This window comes from Cololabis saira, chromosome 24, assembly GCF_033807715.1.
Source record: "Cololabis saira isolate AMF1-May2022 chromosome 24, fColSai1.1, whole genome shotgun sequence".
NCBI lineage: Eukaryota > Metazoa > Chordata > Actinopteri > Beloniformes > Belonidae > Cololabis > Cololabis saira.
Genome location: NC_084610.1, coordinates 24,560,704 through 24,578,122, shown reverse-complemented (window position 1 = coordinate 24,578,122; position 17,419 = coordinate 24,560,704). Strand labels below are relative to the sequence as shown.

The window sequence follows — 17,419 nt, the reverse complement described above, 5'->3', positions numbered from 1 at the left end:
TAACTTCCGGTAGACGTAACTTCCCGTAGACGTAACTTCCGGGAGACGTAACTTCCTGTAGACGTAACTTCCAGTAGACGTAACTTCCAGGAGACGTAACTTCCTGTAGACGTAACTTCATGTAGACGTAACTTCCAGTAGACGTAACTTCCTGTAGACGTAACTTCCTGTAGACGTAACTTCCTGTAGACGTAACTTCCGGCAGACGTAACTTCTTACAGACGTAACTTCCTGTAGACGTAACTTCCTGTAGACGTAACTTCCAGTAGACGTAACTTCCGGTAGACGTAACTTCCTGTAGACGTAACTTCCGGTTAACGTAACTTCCGTTGGGCGTAACTTCCAGTAGACGTAACTTCCAGTAGACGTAACTTCCGGTAGACGTAACTTCCACTAGACGTAACTTCCTGTAGACGTAACTTCCTGTAGACGTAACTTCCGGTAGACGTAACTTCCGCTAGACGTAACTTCTAGTAGACGTAACTTCCACTAGACGTAACTTCTGCTAGATGTAACTTCCGGTAGACGTAACTTCCTGTAGACGTAACTTCCGGCAGACGTAACTTCCGGTAGTTTAACTTCCGGTCCCCCCTTATCCAATCAGAACCTTCCCAACCCCCAGACCTGGAGGGGAATTGGAGAAAGACCATCAAACGTGTTTCCATGGAAACCCCAATTCAGAATTACTATTTCCATGTAAAAGTTGAATTCTGAATTATTTAATTGGGAATAATTAATTCAGAATTAAAAAACATAATTTACCCGTGGCCTCTGATACTTTTTGGTGTTTGGATCAGACACTAGCGACCGGTCGGAGGTGTTTTCTGTCTCTTTCCAGTCGTTTCCATGGTTTCCTGAGTGGTTTCATGAGGGAACCATGTTCATGTTTTCTCATGTTTGAGAACAGAACATGAAACCTGACGCTGACAGTCTCCGTGTGGTCTAGTTCTGTAGCTAACATCGTAACGAGGACCACATGAGGAACTCCATCAGCGTAACGAGGACCACATGAGGAACAACATCACTGCTAGCCGCTAACATCGCTAATAGAGACCACATGAGGAACAACAGCAGGAACTCCATCACTAGCCGTGGCTTTAGCCGCGGCTCGGCTTCACAGCTGGATGTGTTTGAGCAGCTGGAATCACAGGAATGTAAATCAGCTGCTCTAATTACACACACGTGACATCAGAGAGGCCCCTGGAGCCGAGCATGCTGGGAAAACCTCCCCATCATGCTCGGCTCCAGGGGCCCCCCATCAGCTCCCCCACTTCACACATGTGAGGAGGAACTGGAGCCGAGCATGCTGGGAAAACCACCAACAAGCTCCGCCCACTTCACACATGTGAGGAGGAACTGGTTCTGAGCCAGAACAGATGGACTGGACACGTGACTGAGACTCGGTTCAGAACAGCAGCAGAACAATGTTCATGTTCATGTTCATGTTCATGATCATGTTCATGTTCAACCAGAGCAGCTGGAGAACATCCATCACCCCAGGAACGAGGACATGTTCATGTTCTACCAGGAAGCAGGAGAGGTGGAGAACATCCATCACTCCAGGAACCGTACGTTTTTTCGTGCGTTCATGCGTTTTTGCGTGCGTGCGTTCGTTTTGCGTGCGTTTTTTCGTGCTTTGGGCGATCGTGCGTTTTTGCGTGCATGCGTTCGTTTTGCGTGCGTTTTGCGTGCGTTTTTTCGTGCGTTTTTGCGTGTGTTTTGCGTGCGTTTTTGCGTGTGTTCGTGCGTTTTTTCGTGCGTTCGTGCGTTTTTGCGCACGTGCGTTCGTTTTGCATGCGTTTTTTCGTGCGTTTTTGCGTGTGTGCGTTTGTTTTGCGTGCGTTTTTTCGTGCGTTTGTGCGTTTTTGCGTGCGTGGTTTTGTGCTTTTTTCCGTGCGTTTTGCGTGCGTTTCTTCGTGCGTTCGTGCGTTTTTGCGTGCGTGCGTTCGTTTTGCGTGCAAATTTCGTGCGTTTTTTTTCGTGCGTTTTTGCGTGCATGCGTTCGTTTTGTGTGCGTTCTGCGTGCGTTTTTTCGTGCATTCGTGCGTTTTTGCGTGCATGCGTTCGTTTTGCGTGCGTTCTGCGTGCGTTTTTTCGTGCGTGCGTTTTGCGTGCGTTCGTGCGTTTTTGCGTGCGTGCGTTTGTTTTGCGTGCGTTTTTTCGTGCGTTTTTGCATGCGTGCGTGCGTTTTGCGTGCGTTTTTTGCGTGCGTGCGTTCGTTTTTTCGTACGTTTTTTCGTGCGTGCGTTCGTTTTTTCGTATGTTTTTTTGTGCGTTTTTTTGTGCGTTTTTTCGTACGTTTTTTCGTGCGTTTTTTCGTGCGTTTTTTCGTACGTTTTTTTTGTGCGTTTTTTCGTGCGTTTTTTCATACCTTTTTTCGAACGTTTTTTCGTGAGATGGAGAACATCCATCACTCCAGAGACCAAGGAAACGTTCAGGTTCATCTTATACTAGGAGAGGTGGAGAATATCAGAATCAGGTTTATTAAGTCAGTTTAGAAAACTGTTTTTGACTGTTTTTGACCGTTGTGTTTGGTGATTCTGTCTGTCGAGGACGTTGAAGATGCTTCATAATTGGATTTATGATAGCAGGATTTCTTCTAATTGGATAAACTGACGTTTATTGGTAACAGGTTTTGTTGCACGGCTGATTGCGCAGATATTTCTTAACAGAAAATTAACCTATTTTAAATGAATTTATTAAACTTTACACATGACTTTTATACATTTTATCCAGTGCATGTATCTTAACCATTTTAATGATGCTTTTTACCAGTTTTAAATCTGTTTTTAACCATTTTTAACCATATGAATGACTTGGATTTAAATGCATCTATTTATACACTTATCTGGATTTTATGCCTGTGCTTTTAGACTGGGATTATTTAACATTTAACATTTATATTTAGATTTAACATTTAGATTTAGATTTAACATTTAGATTTAACATTTACTTTTTATATATACACAAATTACAGATAACGTGTGGTTTTACATGAATTTCTGTCTTAAATGTGAGGAAAATTAGTTAAATGTGAGAAAATATCAGCGGCAAACATTGTCCAGAGCCTGGTGGTCTCAGCTCTTTGTTTTTACTGAAGTTCCTCTAGTTTTTCTCCCAGTTATTTTTAATCACCTTTTCCAGATTCCAACAGTTCACTGCAAAAACTCAAAATCTTACCAGGAATATTTGTCTTATTTCTAGCTAAATTACACACATTACACACACATTACACTTAAAACAAGAGTCATCACCAGAACAATAACTTGTTATTTGACCATTTTCACCTGTTTCAAGTAAATTTTCACTTGAAATAAGTAGAAAAATCTGCCAGTGGGACAAGATTTATCTTCTTATTGCAAGCAAAAAAATCTTGTTCCACTGGCAGATTTTTCTACTTATTTCAAGTGAAAATCTACTTGAAACAGGTGAAAATTGTTGTTTTTTCCAGTGATGAGTCTTGTTTTAAGTGGAATGAGATTTTTTGACTAAAAATGAGACATTTTAACTAGAAATAAGACAAATATTCTTGTTAAGATTCTGAGTTTTTGCAGTGTAAGAATCCTGTTCCCGACTTGAGTCTGGTTTTCCCGTTAACTTCCCGTTAACTTCCCTTTAACTTCCTGTTTACTCTGAATCTCCTGCTACGTTTATTTCTTCTCCTTCTCTGTTCCTGGAGCTCGTTCGTGTCGTTTAGCGACTCCACACCTCGTAAACCAGAACCTGCTACATCAAACCGTGCATGCAACGGTTCTGGTTCTGGTCGGTGAGTAGCGCTAGCGGCTAACGGGCCCCCTGCCAGGAAGCTAACGGGGCTAACGGGGCCAGGTTGGCTAACGAGCTGCTGCTAACGAGCCGTTATTTTCCCACAGCTCATTAAGATCCAACAGAAAAGTCTGTATAAACCGCTAACCGCTAACCGCCAGCGATTTATCGCCGCCGTTATTAACACAAATCACAGCCGTAAAACTTTACGCTCGCCTTCAGCTACATTTACTAACAAAACAACAAAAACACAGTCACAGTAAATGTACACTGTGTTTGTAAATGATAATTACATAATACGTGTGTAAACATATAAACTATAATGAGTTTCTGCTGAATCTCACAAACACGTTATAAAACAAAACAAAGGAATCATCTCAGTAGGGGCTTTTATTGTGAAGGTCTGCTTCATTCTGGCGCCTCACATGTTACAGAGACATTAAAGCATTTTATCAGAGATATTTCAATATTATTGTGTAAATATTGCCTTCAGATTTGAATGTTTCACTGCTGTAAGACGGTTTTATAATTTATGAATGTTTTATGACACAACAATAAGACTATGGGAGTCTTATTGTGAAAGACGGTACATGTTTGTTGTCAAATCCTGCCTATTTTATTATGAAAGTCTCATACAATTTACAATGATACACTGAAACACGGGGGGTTAAAAGAACACGTTAGTGGAGCTGCAGGTTCAGGTTCAGGAACACAGAAAAAAGTTTAAATGTCGAGAAAAAAGTGGAAATGTCGAAGAAAAAAGTCAAAATGTTGAGAAAAAAGTCAAAATTTCAAGAAGAAAGTTGAAATGTCGAGAAAAAAGTCAAAATTTCGAGAAAAAAGTTGAAATGTCGAGAAAAAAGTCAAAATTTCGAGAAAAAAGTCAAAATTTCGAGAAAAAGGTTGAAATGTCGAGATTAAAAAGGAAAGGAAAAAGGAAGAAAAAAAGGAAAAAAAGAAGAAAAAAAGGTCAAACATATTTGAAAAAGTTTGAAAAAGCTCCAGGAGCCACTAGGGCGGCGCTGAAGAGCCGCGGGTTGAAGACCGCTACTCTAGGAGGTTTTTTCGTGCGTTTTTGCGTGCGTTCGTTCGTTTTGCGTGAGTTTTTTCGTGCGTTTGTGCGTTTTTGCGTGCGTGCGTTCGTTTTGCGTGCGTTCTGCGTGCGTTTTTGCGTGCATTTTTCGTGCGTTCGTGCGTTTTTTTGTGCGTTTGTGTGTTTTTGCGCGCGTGCGCGCGTGCGTTCGTGCGTTTTTTCGTGCGTTCGTGCGTTTTTGCGCGCGTGCATGCGTTTTGCGTGCGTTTTTTCGTGCGTTTTTGCGTGTGTTTTTTCGTGCGTTTTTTTTCTGCGTTTTTTTTCTGCGTTTTTTCGTGCCTTTTTGCATGCGTGCGTTCGTTTTGCGTGAGTTTTTTCGTGCGTTCGTGCGTTTTTGCGTGCGTGCGTTCGTTTTGCGTGCGTTTTGCGTGCGTTTTGCGTGCGTTTTGCGTGCGTTTTGCGTGCGTTTTGCGTTCGTTTTGCGTGCGTTTTGCGTGCGTTCTGCGTGCGTTTTTTCGTGCGTTTTTGCTTGCGTTTTGCGTGCATTCGTGCGTTTTTGCGTGCATTCGTGCGTTTTTGCGTGCGTGCATGCGTTTTTGCGTGCGTTTTTGCGTGCGTTTTGCGTGTGTTTTTTCGTGCATTTTTTTTCTGCGTTTTTTCGTGCCTTTTTGCGTGCGTGCGTTCGTTTTGCGTGCGTTTTTGCGTGCGTGCGTTCGTTTTGCGTGCGTTTTGCGTGCGTTCTGCGTGCGTTTTTTCGTGCGTTTTTGCTTGCGTTTTGCGTGCATTTGTGCGTTTTTTCGTGCGTTCGTGCGTTTTTGCGTGCGTGCATGCGTTTGCGTGCGTTTTTTTGTGCGTTTTTTAGTGCGTTTTTGCGTGCGTTTTGCGTGTGTTTTTTCGTGCGTTTTTTTTCTGCGTTTTTTCGTGCCTTTTTGCATGCGTGCGTTCGTTTTGCGTGCGTTTTTTCGTGCGTACGTGCGTTTTTGGGTGCGTGCGTTCGTTTTGCGTGCGTTTTGCGTGCGTTCTGCATGCGTTTTTTCGTGCGTTTTTGCTTGCGTTTTGCGTGCATTTGTGCGTTTTTTCGTGCGTTCGTGCAATTTTTGCGTGCGTGCGTTCGTTTTGCATGCGTTTTTTCGTGCGTTCGTGCGTTTTTGCGTGCGTGCGTTCGTTTTGCGTGCGTTTTGCGTGCGTTTTTGCTTGCGTTTTGCGTGCATTCGTGCGTTGTTTCGTGCGTTTTTGCGTGCGTGCGTTTTGCGTGCGTTTTTTCGTACGTTTTTTCGTCAGCGTAGTCACGTCCCCTTACTCTGGAGTAGTCCATGTTAGTGTTAGTGGTGTCCATGTTAGCATTAGCGGTCCTCGGCTTCAGCATTGTTCAGGGTTCGATTGTTTTCCCCTGTGACGTCATTTCAACAGGATTTCGACTCGTAGCCACAAACTGGAATTCGTGACTCGTAGTCGTAGAAATTACAGTTGTATTCATAAGACTTTTAGATTCATCCTCACATGAAAACAATCCTAACCCTAATCATTTATCAGACTGGTGTGTGACAGCAGAATTTTGGGTACATTTTTATTTACATCCAAATGTTCATCATTATAAACAGTTCTAACATGGACACGTGTTTGTGAATCTTCCTCCTGCTGGTTCTGTGATGTGGAGAGTGTTAGCAGATGTCGCCGTTAGCAGCGCCACCATGTCATCCCCCTGGAACCATGCTAACCCCCCCCGGAACCATGCTAACCCCCCACTAGCCTTGGAACCATGCTAACCCCCCACTAGCCTTGGAAGGCAGAGCGGAGCAGCAGACAGAGGTTTTTCCATCACCCCAGCTGAATGAAGAGCAGCTCTGTGAGGAAGAGGAGGAGGAGGAGGAGGAGGAGGAGGAAGAGGGAGGAGTTTCCTCCTCCCCTTCTTCTCATTGGCTCGTAAATAAGACCCGGTCGTCAGGAACGGAGGAAATCCCCCAGAAAACCGGGGAGACTCAACTGACAGCTGAGGATCTGGAATAAAGCAGGTCCTGCTAAAGGTGTCTGTGTTCATAGGAAAGACAAGTTTATCTGTAGAACAATTCAACACAAGGTCATTAAAGTGATTTACATCAACATTAAAAGCTGCAAGACACAATTAAACAGTAAATAACTAATAAAACTAAATGAAAGCTGCAGCAGTGATGAACAGATGAACGGATGAACGTCCCTCCACCTTGTGTAGGTTCAGGTTGCAGTGGAAACTTGTATGACTTCATGTAGTCAAGAGGCAACTTTATAAAAGCCTCCGTTAAGACTTTTGCTCACATGTCTGGGTAAAGTTTGACAACCTATTTTTTTTGTTAGAACAAATCTCTAGAAGGAGTTTTAGGGCTGTGTCATCTTGAATGTTTTATCTGGTGACCACTAGAGGCGCTAGAATATTCAAGTTCTCCATTCAGGCATATGGTCAGTTTTGGTCAACGTGTACAATTTATATGCATAATTGTCAAGATTAAAACATTGTATATCTAAGGAAATAGATAAAACAATAGTAAAAAAGCCTTTATGAATCATTTTGTAATATTTTAGCCAATATTGGATCCAAAATATCACTTTTTTATAGACGTTTTTGACACAGGATTTCATAGAAAATGTGTTTCACTGTAAAAAAAAAAAAGAAAAAAAGATGGTTATGTGTGTTAGAAACACCTATAAAAAAGTCATATTTTTTAACCAATATTGGACAAAATATAGAAATACAATTAAAAAAAAAAATGTTTTTCAATTGATGTTTTATCCATTTCCTTAAATATAAAATGTTGAACATTGCAGATTTTGCATATAAACTGTACATTTGGACCATTATTGTGACCATATGCATGAATGGAGTATTTGAATGTTACAGTGCCTCCAGTGGTCACCAGCAAAACAATCCAAGATGAAACACCCTATTATTCCTCCTAGAGGTTCCTAATAACAAAAACATAAGGTTTAACTTTACCCAGAAGCGTGAGCAGAGTTACCAATCTTAGGGTTTGACCCCTGACTAATGTAGATTCTTCAGGCCTGGACATTTAGTGGATGAAACCAGCCCCAACTCAAACTATTCAAAAGTTATGGCACAAAGTAGGAACTATCAAATATGGACCAATCAGATTAAATCAGATTAAATTAAATACCTTTTGAAAACCGCACAAAGTTATGGATCAGCTGGTCTGATACCAGCTCAACGTCTCCCCCTAGAGTGACTAACCAGTAACTACAACAACTATGAGCTAGAACACCAATAGTCGTATTCCGGTCCGGAATTGCAGCACATTTTGCAGCAACAGCCTGTTCAAGGCAACGGAGAGATACACTAGAGGAATCATTCTTTTGGGTTTGGAACGCTTCATCTGACATTATTACTAGAAAACTTAAAATGTATACGGATTTTTATCATAAATCCTGCCTCAAGCTCCTTTAACTGAGACAAATCCAACACCATTTCTGTTAGCTGTTAGCTGTTAGCTGATAGCTGTTAGCTGTTAGCTGTTTGTTAGCTGTTAGCTGTTTGTGCAGGAGCAAAAACAAGAACTAAAGTACCAACATCAGCTTTAGAAGAGTTCAGACATCTGTCCTAGTTCTGGTTCTGGTTCTGGTTCTGGTCTGAGGAGATTTGGCTGCAAAAACTCTGTAAATGTGTCAATTTTAGACGTAAACCAATCTGAAGGAGACGGAGACGGAGACAAGAAAAGAATGTACAAGGAAGAATGAATGTGAAGATTTAGAGTTAGAGACGATTGAGCTGAAATTAATTTAACAGAAGAATGTGAAACTAAAGTGAAAGAAGATGAAGAATCTGATTAATCTGGTTCTTCTGTCTGGTTTTTCTGATAAACACAGGAAATAATAATGATTTCCATGATGCTCCTTGTTCAGAACCGATCAGAACCGATCACCTTGATTGATCCAGGTCCTGGTTCTGGTTCTGGTTCTGGTTCTACGGAGGATTTCCAGGAACCCGAGGACCAGGAACTCGTGTTCCTGGAAATCGTCCACATCTGCTTTTACATTTCTGACTAAAACAGAAATGTAATTCCAGAATAAAAGAGAATAAAGTGCAGATGTTTTTTTGTCTGAAGTTAAACCCGATGTTTAAAAAACTTCACCTTGAATTAAACGTCAAGAGAAATCTAAGAAGTGTTCCTGGAAAGAGTCAAAGAAAAGAGGAATAAAAACAGAAACTGGAGGAGAAAGATCAGATAAAGATAAAGATAAAGATCAGATAAAGATAAAGAGAGAAGATTATTGACTTTCAGACTTTAGTAATCCTGGATTTGACCAGGTCTTTGTAGTTTTGACGTATAGAAGAGTAATAGATTACTTTAGTAATCCTGTATTTGACCCTCAAGGTCTTTGTACGTTTTCACCATATAGAAACGTAATAGATTACTTTAGTAATCCTGTATTTGACCTGGTGTTTGTATGTTTTGACGTATAGAAACTTAATTCTAGCCAGTTGTGTAAATCAGACCTGGAAACAGGTCTAGAATTGTCAAACTGGTTTTATTTACTGTATGAATTGTTACAGATTACTTCTTTTTTTTTTTTACTTTGTCTGCATTTATATTAATCTTTAATACCAAACCTGAGGCATATATATATATATATATATATATATATATATATATATATATATATATATATATAATTTTATTTTGTTTTTTAAATGTATTTTTTATATTTTATCAAATACCTCAAGCATTTTTGAAAATATTTGTAATTTTTTTGTAAATATTATCCATTTATTTTGGTGTTTACTATTTTTTTCTCTCTTGTACATATTCTTTTTCTACTTTTTATATTGCTCTTTTTATTATTTAACTACTTATTGGTTATTTCTATTTTAAATTTTTTGTATAAAGTGTGTTAGTGTTTTGGCTGCACGACTGAATTTCTCCTCTGGGAGATCAATAAAGTCTACTATTCTATTCTATTCTATTCTATTCTATTATATATTTATTTATTTTTTATTTTTTATTTTTTTACAGATTACTTTTGTAATCCTGTATTTGACCCGGTCTTTGTACGTTTTAACGTATAGAAACGTAATTATTACCATTAGAATGAGATGAAGCTGCTGGATCGACTGCCCTTACTGACTAACCTTACTACTACTAACCCTAACCCTAACCCTTACTGACTAACAACTGCTGATAATATTATTTACCTCTTTTATTATATTTTTATTACTTTTATTAGTTATTTACTGTGTAATTGTGTCTTGCTGTTTCTAATGTTGATGTAAACACTTTAATGACCTTGTGTTTATTGTTCTACAGATAAACTTGTCTTTTCTTCTGAAACCTGGACGACATAAATCAGGTCCAGTTCTTCTTAGTCCACAAAGAAGCTGATTCCAGAATGTTTTCCTCTTAAAGTTCATCAACAACATTCTAACCATCACCAACTTTCCCTCATGTGTTTTATTTCCAGATTTAGATGATTTGCTGCAGAAGCAGCTGTTTTTAATCCATCACATCGTTCAGTAAAACTGTTGCTTTGTCTCCGTTGGAACCGACAGTTGGATCAGACTGGTTTTCCACTTGTTGTTCGGACTCTCTTGAGAGTTCAGTTCCCTTTCAGGACCGGATCCAACCAGGACCGGATCCAACCAGGACCGGAGCCAACCAGGTCTGGATCCAAGTGCTGAGTCACCAGGAACCCCCTCTGAGTTCTGCTGAGTCACCAGAGGTTCCAGGGGGTCCCAGCTGGTCCTGGATCAGGGAATCCCCTCCATAAAACCTCCAGAACCAGAGACTGGGAGGACCCGAGTCTGGACCCCCAACTGGGTCGTTGCCGTGGTGACAGCTCTGCAGGGCCGTTGCCGTGGTGACGCTCTCTCTGCAGGGCCGTTGCCGTAGCGACTCTCTGCAGGACCGTTGCCGTGGTGACTCTGCAGGGCCGGGGAGTTCGGACTCGTCTCTTACCAAGTCTGACCTTCAGGACAGAGTTTTCTGTCTCTCTTGGGGGTTTCTCTAACTCTTCTCTTTGTTCCCTAACTCCTCTCTTCACTGCAAAAACTTAAATTCTTAACAAGAATATTTGTCTTATTTCTAGTTAAATGTCTCATTTTTAGTAAAAAAAAAAAATCTCATTACACTTAAAACAAGACTCATCACTGGAAAAAACAACAATTTTCACCTGTTTCAAGTAAATTTTCACTTGAAATAAGTAGAAAAATCTGCCAGTGGAACAAGATTTATCTTCTTATTACAAGCAAAAAAATCTTGTTCCACTGGCAGATTTTTCTACTTATTTCAAGTGAAAATTTACTTGAAACAGGTGAAAATTGTCAAATAAAAAGTTATTTTTCTTGTAATGACTCTTGTTTTAAGTGTAATGAGATTTTTTTTACTAAAAATTTGACATTTTAATAAGAAATAAGATAAATATTCCTGGTAAGATTTGGAGTTTTGCAGTGTTTGTTGTGAGTTTCTGACAGTTTGAGTTACGATGTGGAGAGATTTCCAGCTCTCTGCTCGTTCTGGCTCGGGGATTCCCTGTTTTTAGGAAAATCGGGCCGGTTCCAGCACCAACGGGAGGAACAAGGTGATGGACGAGGGGGGTTTCTCTGATCCCTCTGGTGTCCCTCAGGGATCGGTGCTGGGGCCCATATTATCTACTCTTTATCTTTTAGAACTCGTCATACGCAGTTTTAACATATCACTTCTATGCTGACGACATTCTTTTTTCTTTATTTATTTCCTTATTTCATTCATCAAAAGAAAACAAAACAGTTCAATATAATTACAACAAATCTCTTTACCCTAGCTCCAAACTGATTTCCTCTTGTTTTGGGAGAAATATCACTTATGGTTCGAGAGTGGTCGGCTGTGCAAAAATGAATCAGACACACACTCGCTTTTGTTATAATGAATACATTTATTAAAAACAGTGCTCACAAAAAGACTCACACACAACTGTCCTTCGCTAGGATAACTGTGTGTCAAGTTATCCCCCGCAAATGACAGAGCAACAGACAATTACATAGGGGCTAGGCAATGTACCTCTTACCTTAACACAGAAGGACTGGAGAGCCGGACAGTCCAGGCAAAGCGATAAAAACCCCGGCTGGGCTTCCGTGCACTAGACCCACAGCAGACTCTGATCCGGATTTCCGGCTCTCGCGTCTTTATACCTTTCTACTCAGCACCTTGCGGAGGGGTTGCCCCTTCAACCCCCGACTGCCAGTTCTCACGCTGAGGTCTGGCTCACACGGGACTGAACTTCCCGTGTGAACCAAGCGCCTCTCTCACAGTTACAATAAACAACAGGTGCATAGCTGATATGACTCTTTTGAGAATGAAGGACATTTCAGGACACAAAACTTCTTTTTTCTTCCTTCACCTCTCCACGTGTCATCACGCACAGCCGTGCGCTCTCTAAAACTCCCCTTGTGGAGCAGCAGATATTCGTCCGCAGCAGTGGTGACCTTCTTTTCATTAATGTATGTTGCCATTTGGCCAGGGAGCACATTTTTTAACTGCTCTAAAATAACCAAATCACACAAGTCATCAAAAGTGGTTATCTCAAGTTTAGTTATCCAGCGTTTAAAATGACTAGCCAAGTCGCTAGCAAATTCAACATACGTCTGGCCATTTCTCTTCTCCCACCTGACCTGAATCGCTGCCGATATTCCTCTGGCACAAGCTCATAAATCCTGAGCACAGCAGACTTTATCTTCTGATAGCTAGCGCTATCTTCAGGGCTCAAAGACGAATATTATTCCTGTGCCTTTCCCGTTAGAACGCACTGGAGCAGTAACGCACAGTCCGCATCAGAGCTATTATCGTTCACGAAAACGAACGAAATAATGAAAACTAAAAAAAAAAAACTTGTTAACTGAACTAAATAAAAACGAAAATTAAAAGACAAAAACGATAACTAACTGAAACTATATTGCGTGTTTAGAAAACTAACTAAAACAAACTGAAATTATAGATATCATTTTCCTCCCTGTCAATATAAGTCTCTTAGTTTGATCAATTTATTCTGCTCTGGCCGTTTATCTCCAACTGGCAGCTACGGCACCTGAACGCCTCACGGTCCGTGACGTCAAAACTAAAACTAATAAAAACTCAACTAAAACGAATAAAAACTAAACTAAAACTAATAAAAACTAAACTAAAACTAAAACAAAAAAAAACTAAACTAAAACGAAAAAAAACTAAACTAAAACGAAAAAAAAAACTAAACTAAAACGAATAAAAACTAAAACTAATAAAAACTAAACTAAAACTAAAACAAAAAAAACTAAACTAAAACTAATAAAAACTAAACTAAAACTAAAACAAAAAAACTAAACTAAAACGAAAAAAAAACTAAACTAAAACTAAAAAAAAAACTAAACTAAAACGAATAAAAACTAAACTAAAACTAAAACAAAAAAAACTAAACTAAAACTAATAAAAACTAATAAAAACTAAACTAAAACTAAAACAAAAAAAACTAAACTAAAACTAATAAAAACTAATAAAAACTAAACTAAAACTAAAACAAAAAAAACTAATAAAAACTAATAAAAACTAAACTAAAACTAATAAAAACTAAACTAAAACTAATAAAAACTAATAAAAACTAAACTAAAACTAAAAAAACTAATAAAAACTAAACTAAAACTAAAACAAAAAAAACTAATAAAAACTAATAAAAACTAAACTAAAACTAATAAAAACTAAACTAAAACTAATTAAAACTAAACTAAAACTAATAAAAACTAATAAAAACTAAACTAAAACTAAAAAAACTAAACTAAAACTAATAAAAACTAAACTAAAACTAAAACAAAAAAAAACTAAACTAAAACTAATAAAAACTAATAAAAACTAAACTAAAACTAAAAAAACTAAACTAAAACTAATAAAAACTAAACTAAAACTAATAAAAACTAAACTAAAACAAAAAAAAACTAAAATAAACTAATAAAAACTAATAAAAACTAAACTAAAACTAATAAAAACTAAACTAAAACTAAAACTAAAAAAAACTAAACTAAAACTAATAAAAACTAAACTAAAACTAAAACAAAAAAAACTAAACTAAAACTAATAAAAACTAATAAAAACTAAACTAAAACTAAAAAAACTAAACTAAAACTAATAAAAACTAAACTAAAACTAATAAAAACTAAACTAAAACTAATAAAAACTAAACTAAAACTAAAAAAAACTAAACTAAAACTAATAAAAACTAAACTAAACTAAAACTAAAAAAAAACTAAATTAAAACTAATAAAAACTAAACTGAAACTAATAAAAACTAAACTAAAACTAATAAAAACTAAACTAAAACTAAAAAAAACTAAACTAAAACTAATAAAAACTAATAAAAACTAAACTAAAACTAAAAAAAACTAAACTAAAACTAATAAAAACTAAACTAAAACTAAAAAAAACTAAACTAAAACTAATAAAAACTAAACTAAAACTAAAAAAAACTAAACTAAAACTAATAAAAACTAAACTAAAACTAATAAAAACTAAACTAAAACTAATAAAAACTAAACTAAAACTAATAAAAACTAAACTAAAACTAATAAAAACTAAACTAAAACTAAAAAAAACTAAACTAAAACTAATAAAAACTAAACTAAAACTAATAAAAACTAAACTAAAACTAATAAAAACTAAACTAAACTAAAACTAAAAAAAAACTAAATTAAAACTAATAAAAACTAAACTAAAACTAATAAAAACTAAACTAAAACTAAAACTAATAAAAACTAAACTAAAACTAAAACTAATAAAAACTAAACTAAAGCTCATAAAAAATAAACTAAAACTAATAAAAACTAAACTAAAACTAAAACAAATAAAAACTGAACTAAAACTAATAAAAACTAAACTAAAACTAATAAAAACTAAACTAAAACTAATAAAAACTACACTAAAACTAAAAAAAACTAAACTAAAACTAATAAAAACTAAACTAAAACTAATAAAAACTAAACTAAAACTAATAAAAACTAAACTAAACTAAAACTAAAAAAAAACTAAACTAAAACTAATAAAAACTAAACTAAAACTAATAAAAACTAAACTAAAACTAAGCATTTTTGAAAATATAAAAACTAATAAAAACTAGCAAACCCACACTAAAAACGAATTAAAACTAACTGAATTGAAGGAGAAAAAGTCAAAACGAAATAAAACTAAACTAAAATGAAAAATTCAAAACTATTATAACCCTGGTCCGCATCAGACCAGCTCGTCGCCATGGCAACACGTTCAAACAACGCAAAAAAAACATCTGGGTCCCTCTCACTGAATTGTGGCACCAATCGCAGATTATTGATATCAAAAGGACGCACTTGTCTGCCCTGATCTTCAGACCCCTACTATCTTTACCCAGAGACAGACGCCGGAAATATGACAATGTTGCTAGAAAGAGAGAGAAACTTGGAGTTTTCCCAACGAAGACTTTAAAAGGTAAAAAATTGATCGGTTTGTATTTATGTAAAAGTAATTCTGGGAAACATTCTGGACCATAGGATGTCCCAGATTCTGGTCTGCATGTTGAACTGGACTAAAGTTCAGCTGGAGTTTCACCAGAAAACTGGACGAATATTCAGAACTTTCCTCTCTGTTTCTGTTACCATGGAAACAGAATCCTGGTCCAGGATTCCAGGATTCCTCCGGTTGTCGTGGATTAAATCCAGACAGATGTTAATTTATGTGATGAAGCTTCAATATTTGTTTGACTCTGTTAAACTTTCCTCTTTTATGAGGTTCAAGTATTCACAGATGGATCCAGCAGCTGTCGGGCGGTCCGGAGCCAAATGATGGCTCAGCAGGAACCCCCTCTGAGTTCTGCTGAGTCATCATCTGGTCCTGGATCAGGGAATCCCCCCCATAAAACACCCAGAACCAGAGACTGGGAAGTGAGGAAGATTATCAGGGCCATGCAGGAGAAAAATTATTTGAGAGGGGAAGAAAAAGTCGAAATTTCATGAATAAAGTTGAAATTTCGTGAATAAAGTCGAAATTTCGAGAATAAAGTCGAAATTTCGAGAATAAAGTCGAAATTTCGAGAATAAAGTCGAAATTTCGTGAATAAAGTCGAAATTTCGTGACTAAAGTCGAAGTTTCATTAATAAAGTCTAAATTTCGAGAATAAAGTCTAAATTTCGAGAATAAAGTCGAAATTTCGAGAATAAAGTCGAAATTTCGTGAATAAAGTCGAAATTTCGTGAATAAAGTCGAAATTTCGTGACTAAAGTCGAAGTTTCATTAATAAAGTCTAAATTTCGAGAATAAAGTCTAAATTTCGAGAATAAAGTCTAAATTTCGTGAATAAAGTCGAAATTTCGTGAATAAAGTCGAAGTTTCATTAATAAAGTCTAAATTTCGAGAATAAAGTCTAAATTTCGAGAATAAAGTCTAAATTTCGTGAATAAAGTCGAAATTTCATGAATAAAGTCGAAATTTCGTGAATAAAGTCTAAATTTCGAGAATAAAGTCGAAATTTCGAGAATAAAGTCGAAATTTCGTGAATAAAGTCGAAATTTCGTGAATAAAGTCGAAATTTCGTGACTAAAGTCGAAGTTTCATTAATAAAGTCTAAATTTCGAGAATAAAGTCTAAATTTCGAGAATAAAGTCTAAATTTCGTGAATAAAGTCGAAATTTCGTGAATAAAGTCGAAGTTTCATTAATAAAGTCTAAATTTCGAGAATAAAGTCTAAATTTCGAGAATAAAGTCTAAATTTCGTGAATAAAGTCGAAATTTCATGAATAAAGTCGAAATTTCGTGAATATAGTCGAAATTTCGTGAATAAAGTCGAAATTTTGTGAATAAAGTCAAGTTTCATTAATAAAGTCGAAATTTCATGAATAAAGTCGAAATTTCGTGAATAAAGTCAAAATTTCGAGAATAAAGTCGAAATTTCGTGAATAAAGTCGAAATTTCGTGAATAAAGTTGAAGTTTCATTAATAAAGTTGAAATTTCGTGAATAAAGTCGAAATTTCGAGAATAAAGTCGAAATTTCGTGAATAAAGTCGAAATTTCGTGAATAAAGTCGAAATTTCGTGAATAAAGTCGAAGTTTCATTGATAAAGTCGAAATTTCGAGAATAAAGTCGAAATTTCGTGAATAAAGTCGAAATTTCGTGAATAAAGTCGAAGTTTCATTAATAAAGTCGAAATTTCGTGAATAAAGTCGAAATTTCGAGAATAAAGTCGAAATTTCGAGAATAAAGTCGAAATTTCGTGAATAAAGTCGAAATTTCGTGAATAAAGTCGAAATTTCGTGAATAAAGTCGAAATTTCATGAATAAAGTCGAAATTTCGTGAATAAAGTCGAAATTTCGTGAATAAAGTCGAAATTTCGTGAATAAAGTCGAAATTTCAAGAGTAAAGTCGAAATTTCATTAATAAGTCGAAATTTCGTGAATAAAGTCGAAATTTCGTGAATAAAGTCGAAATTTCGAGAATAAAGTCGAAATTTCATGAATAAAGTCGAAATTTCGTGAATAAAGTCGAAGTTTCATTAATAAAGTCGAAATTTCATGAATAAAGTCGAAATTTCATGAATAAAGTCGAAATTTCGTGAATAAAGTCGAAATTTCGTGAATAAAGTCGAAATTTTGAGGATAAAGTCGAAATTTCATGA

At 36.5% G+C, this 17,419-nt stretch overlaps 1 protein-coding gene across 1 annotated transcript in view; it reads left to right on the top strand.

Moving 5' to 3' along the window:
- LOC133425123 (uncharacterized) overlaps positions 1–17,419 on the top strand; it is a 36,483-nt gene that overhangs the window by 6,903 nt on the left and 12,161 nt on the right. The window contains exon 2 of the mRNA XM_061715804.1: positions 1,473–1,568. Within this exon, the coding sequence (XP_061571788.1) occupies positions 1,473–1,568 (96 nt within the window). The remainder of the gene's footprint in view (positions 1–1,472; positions 1,569–17,419) is intronic.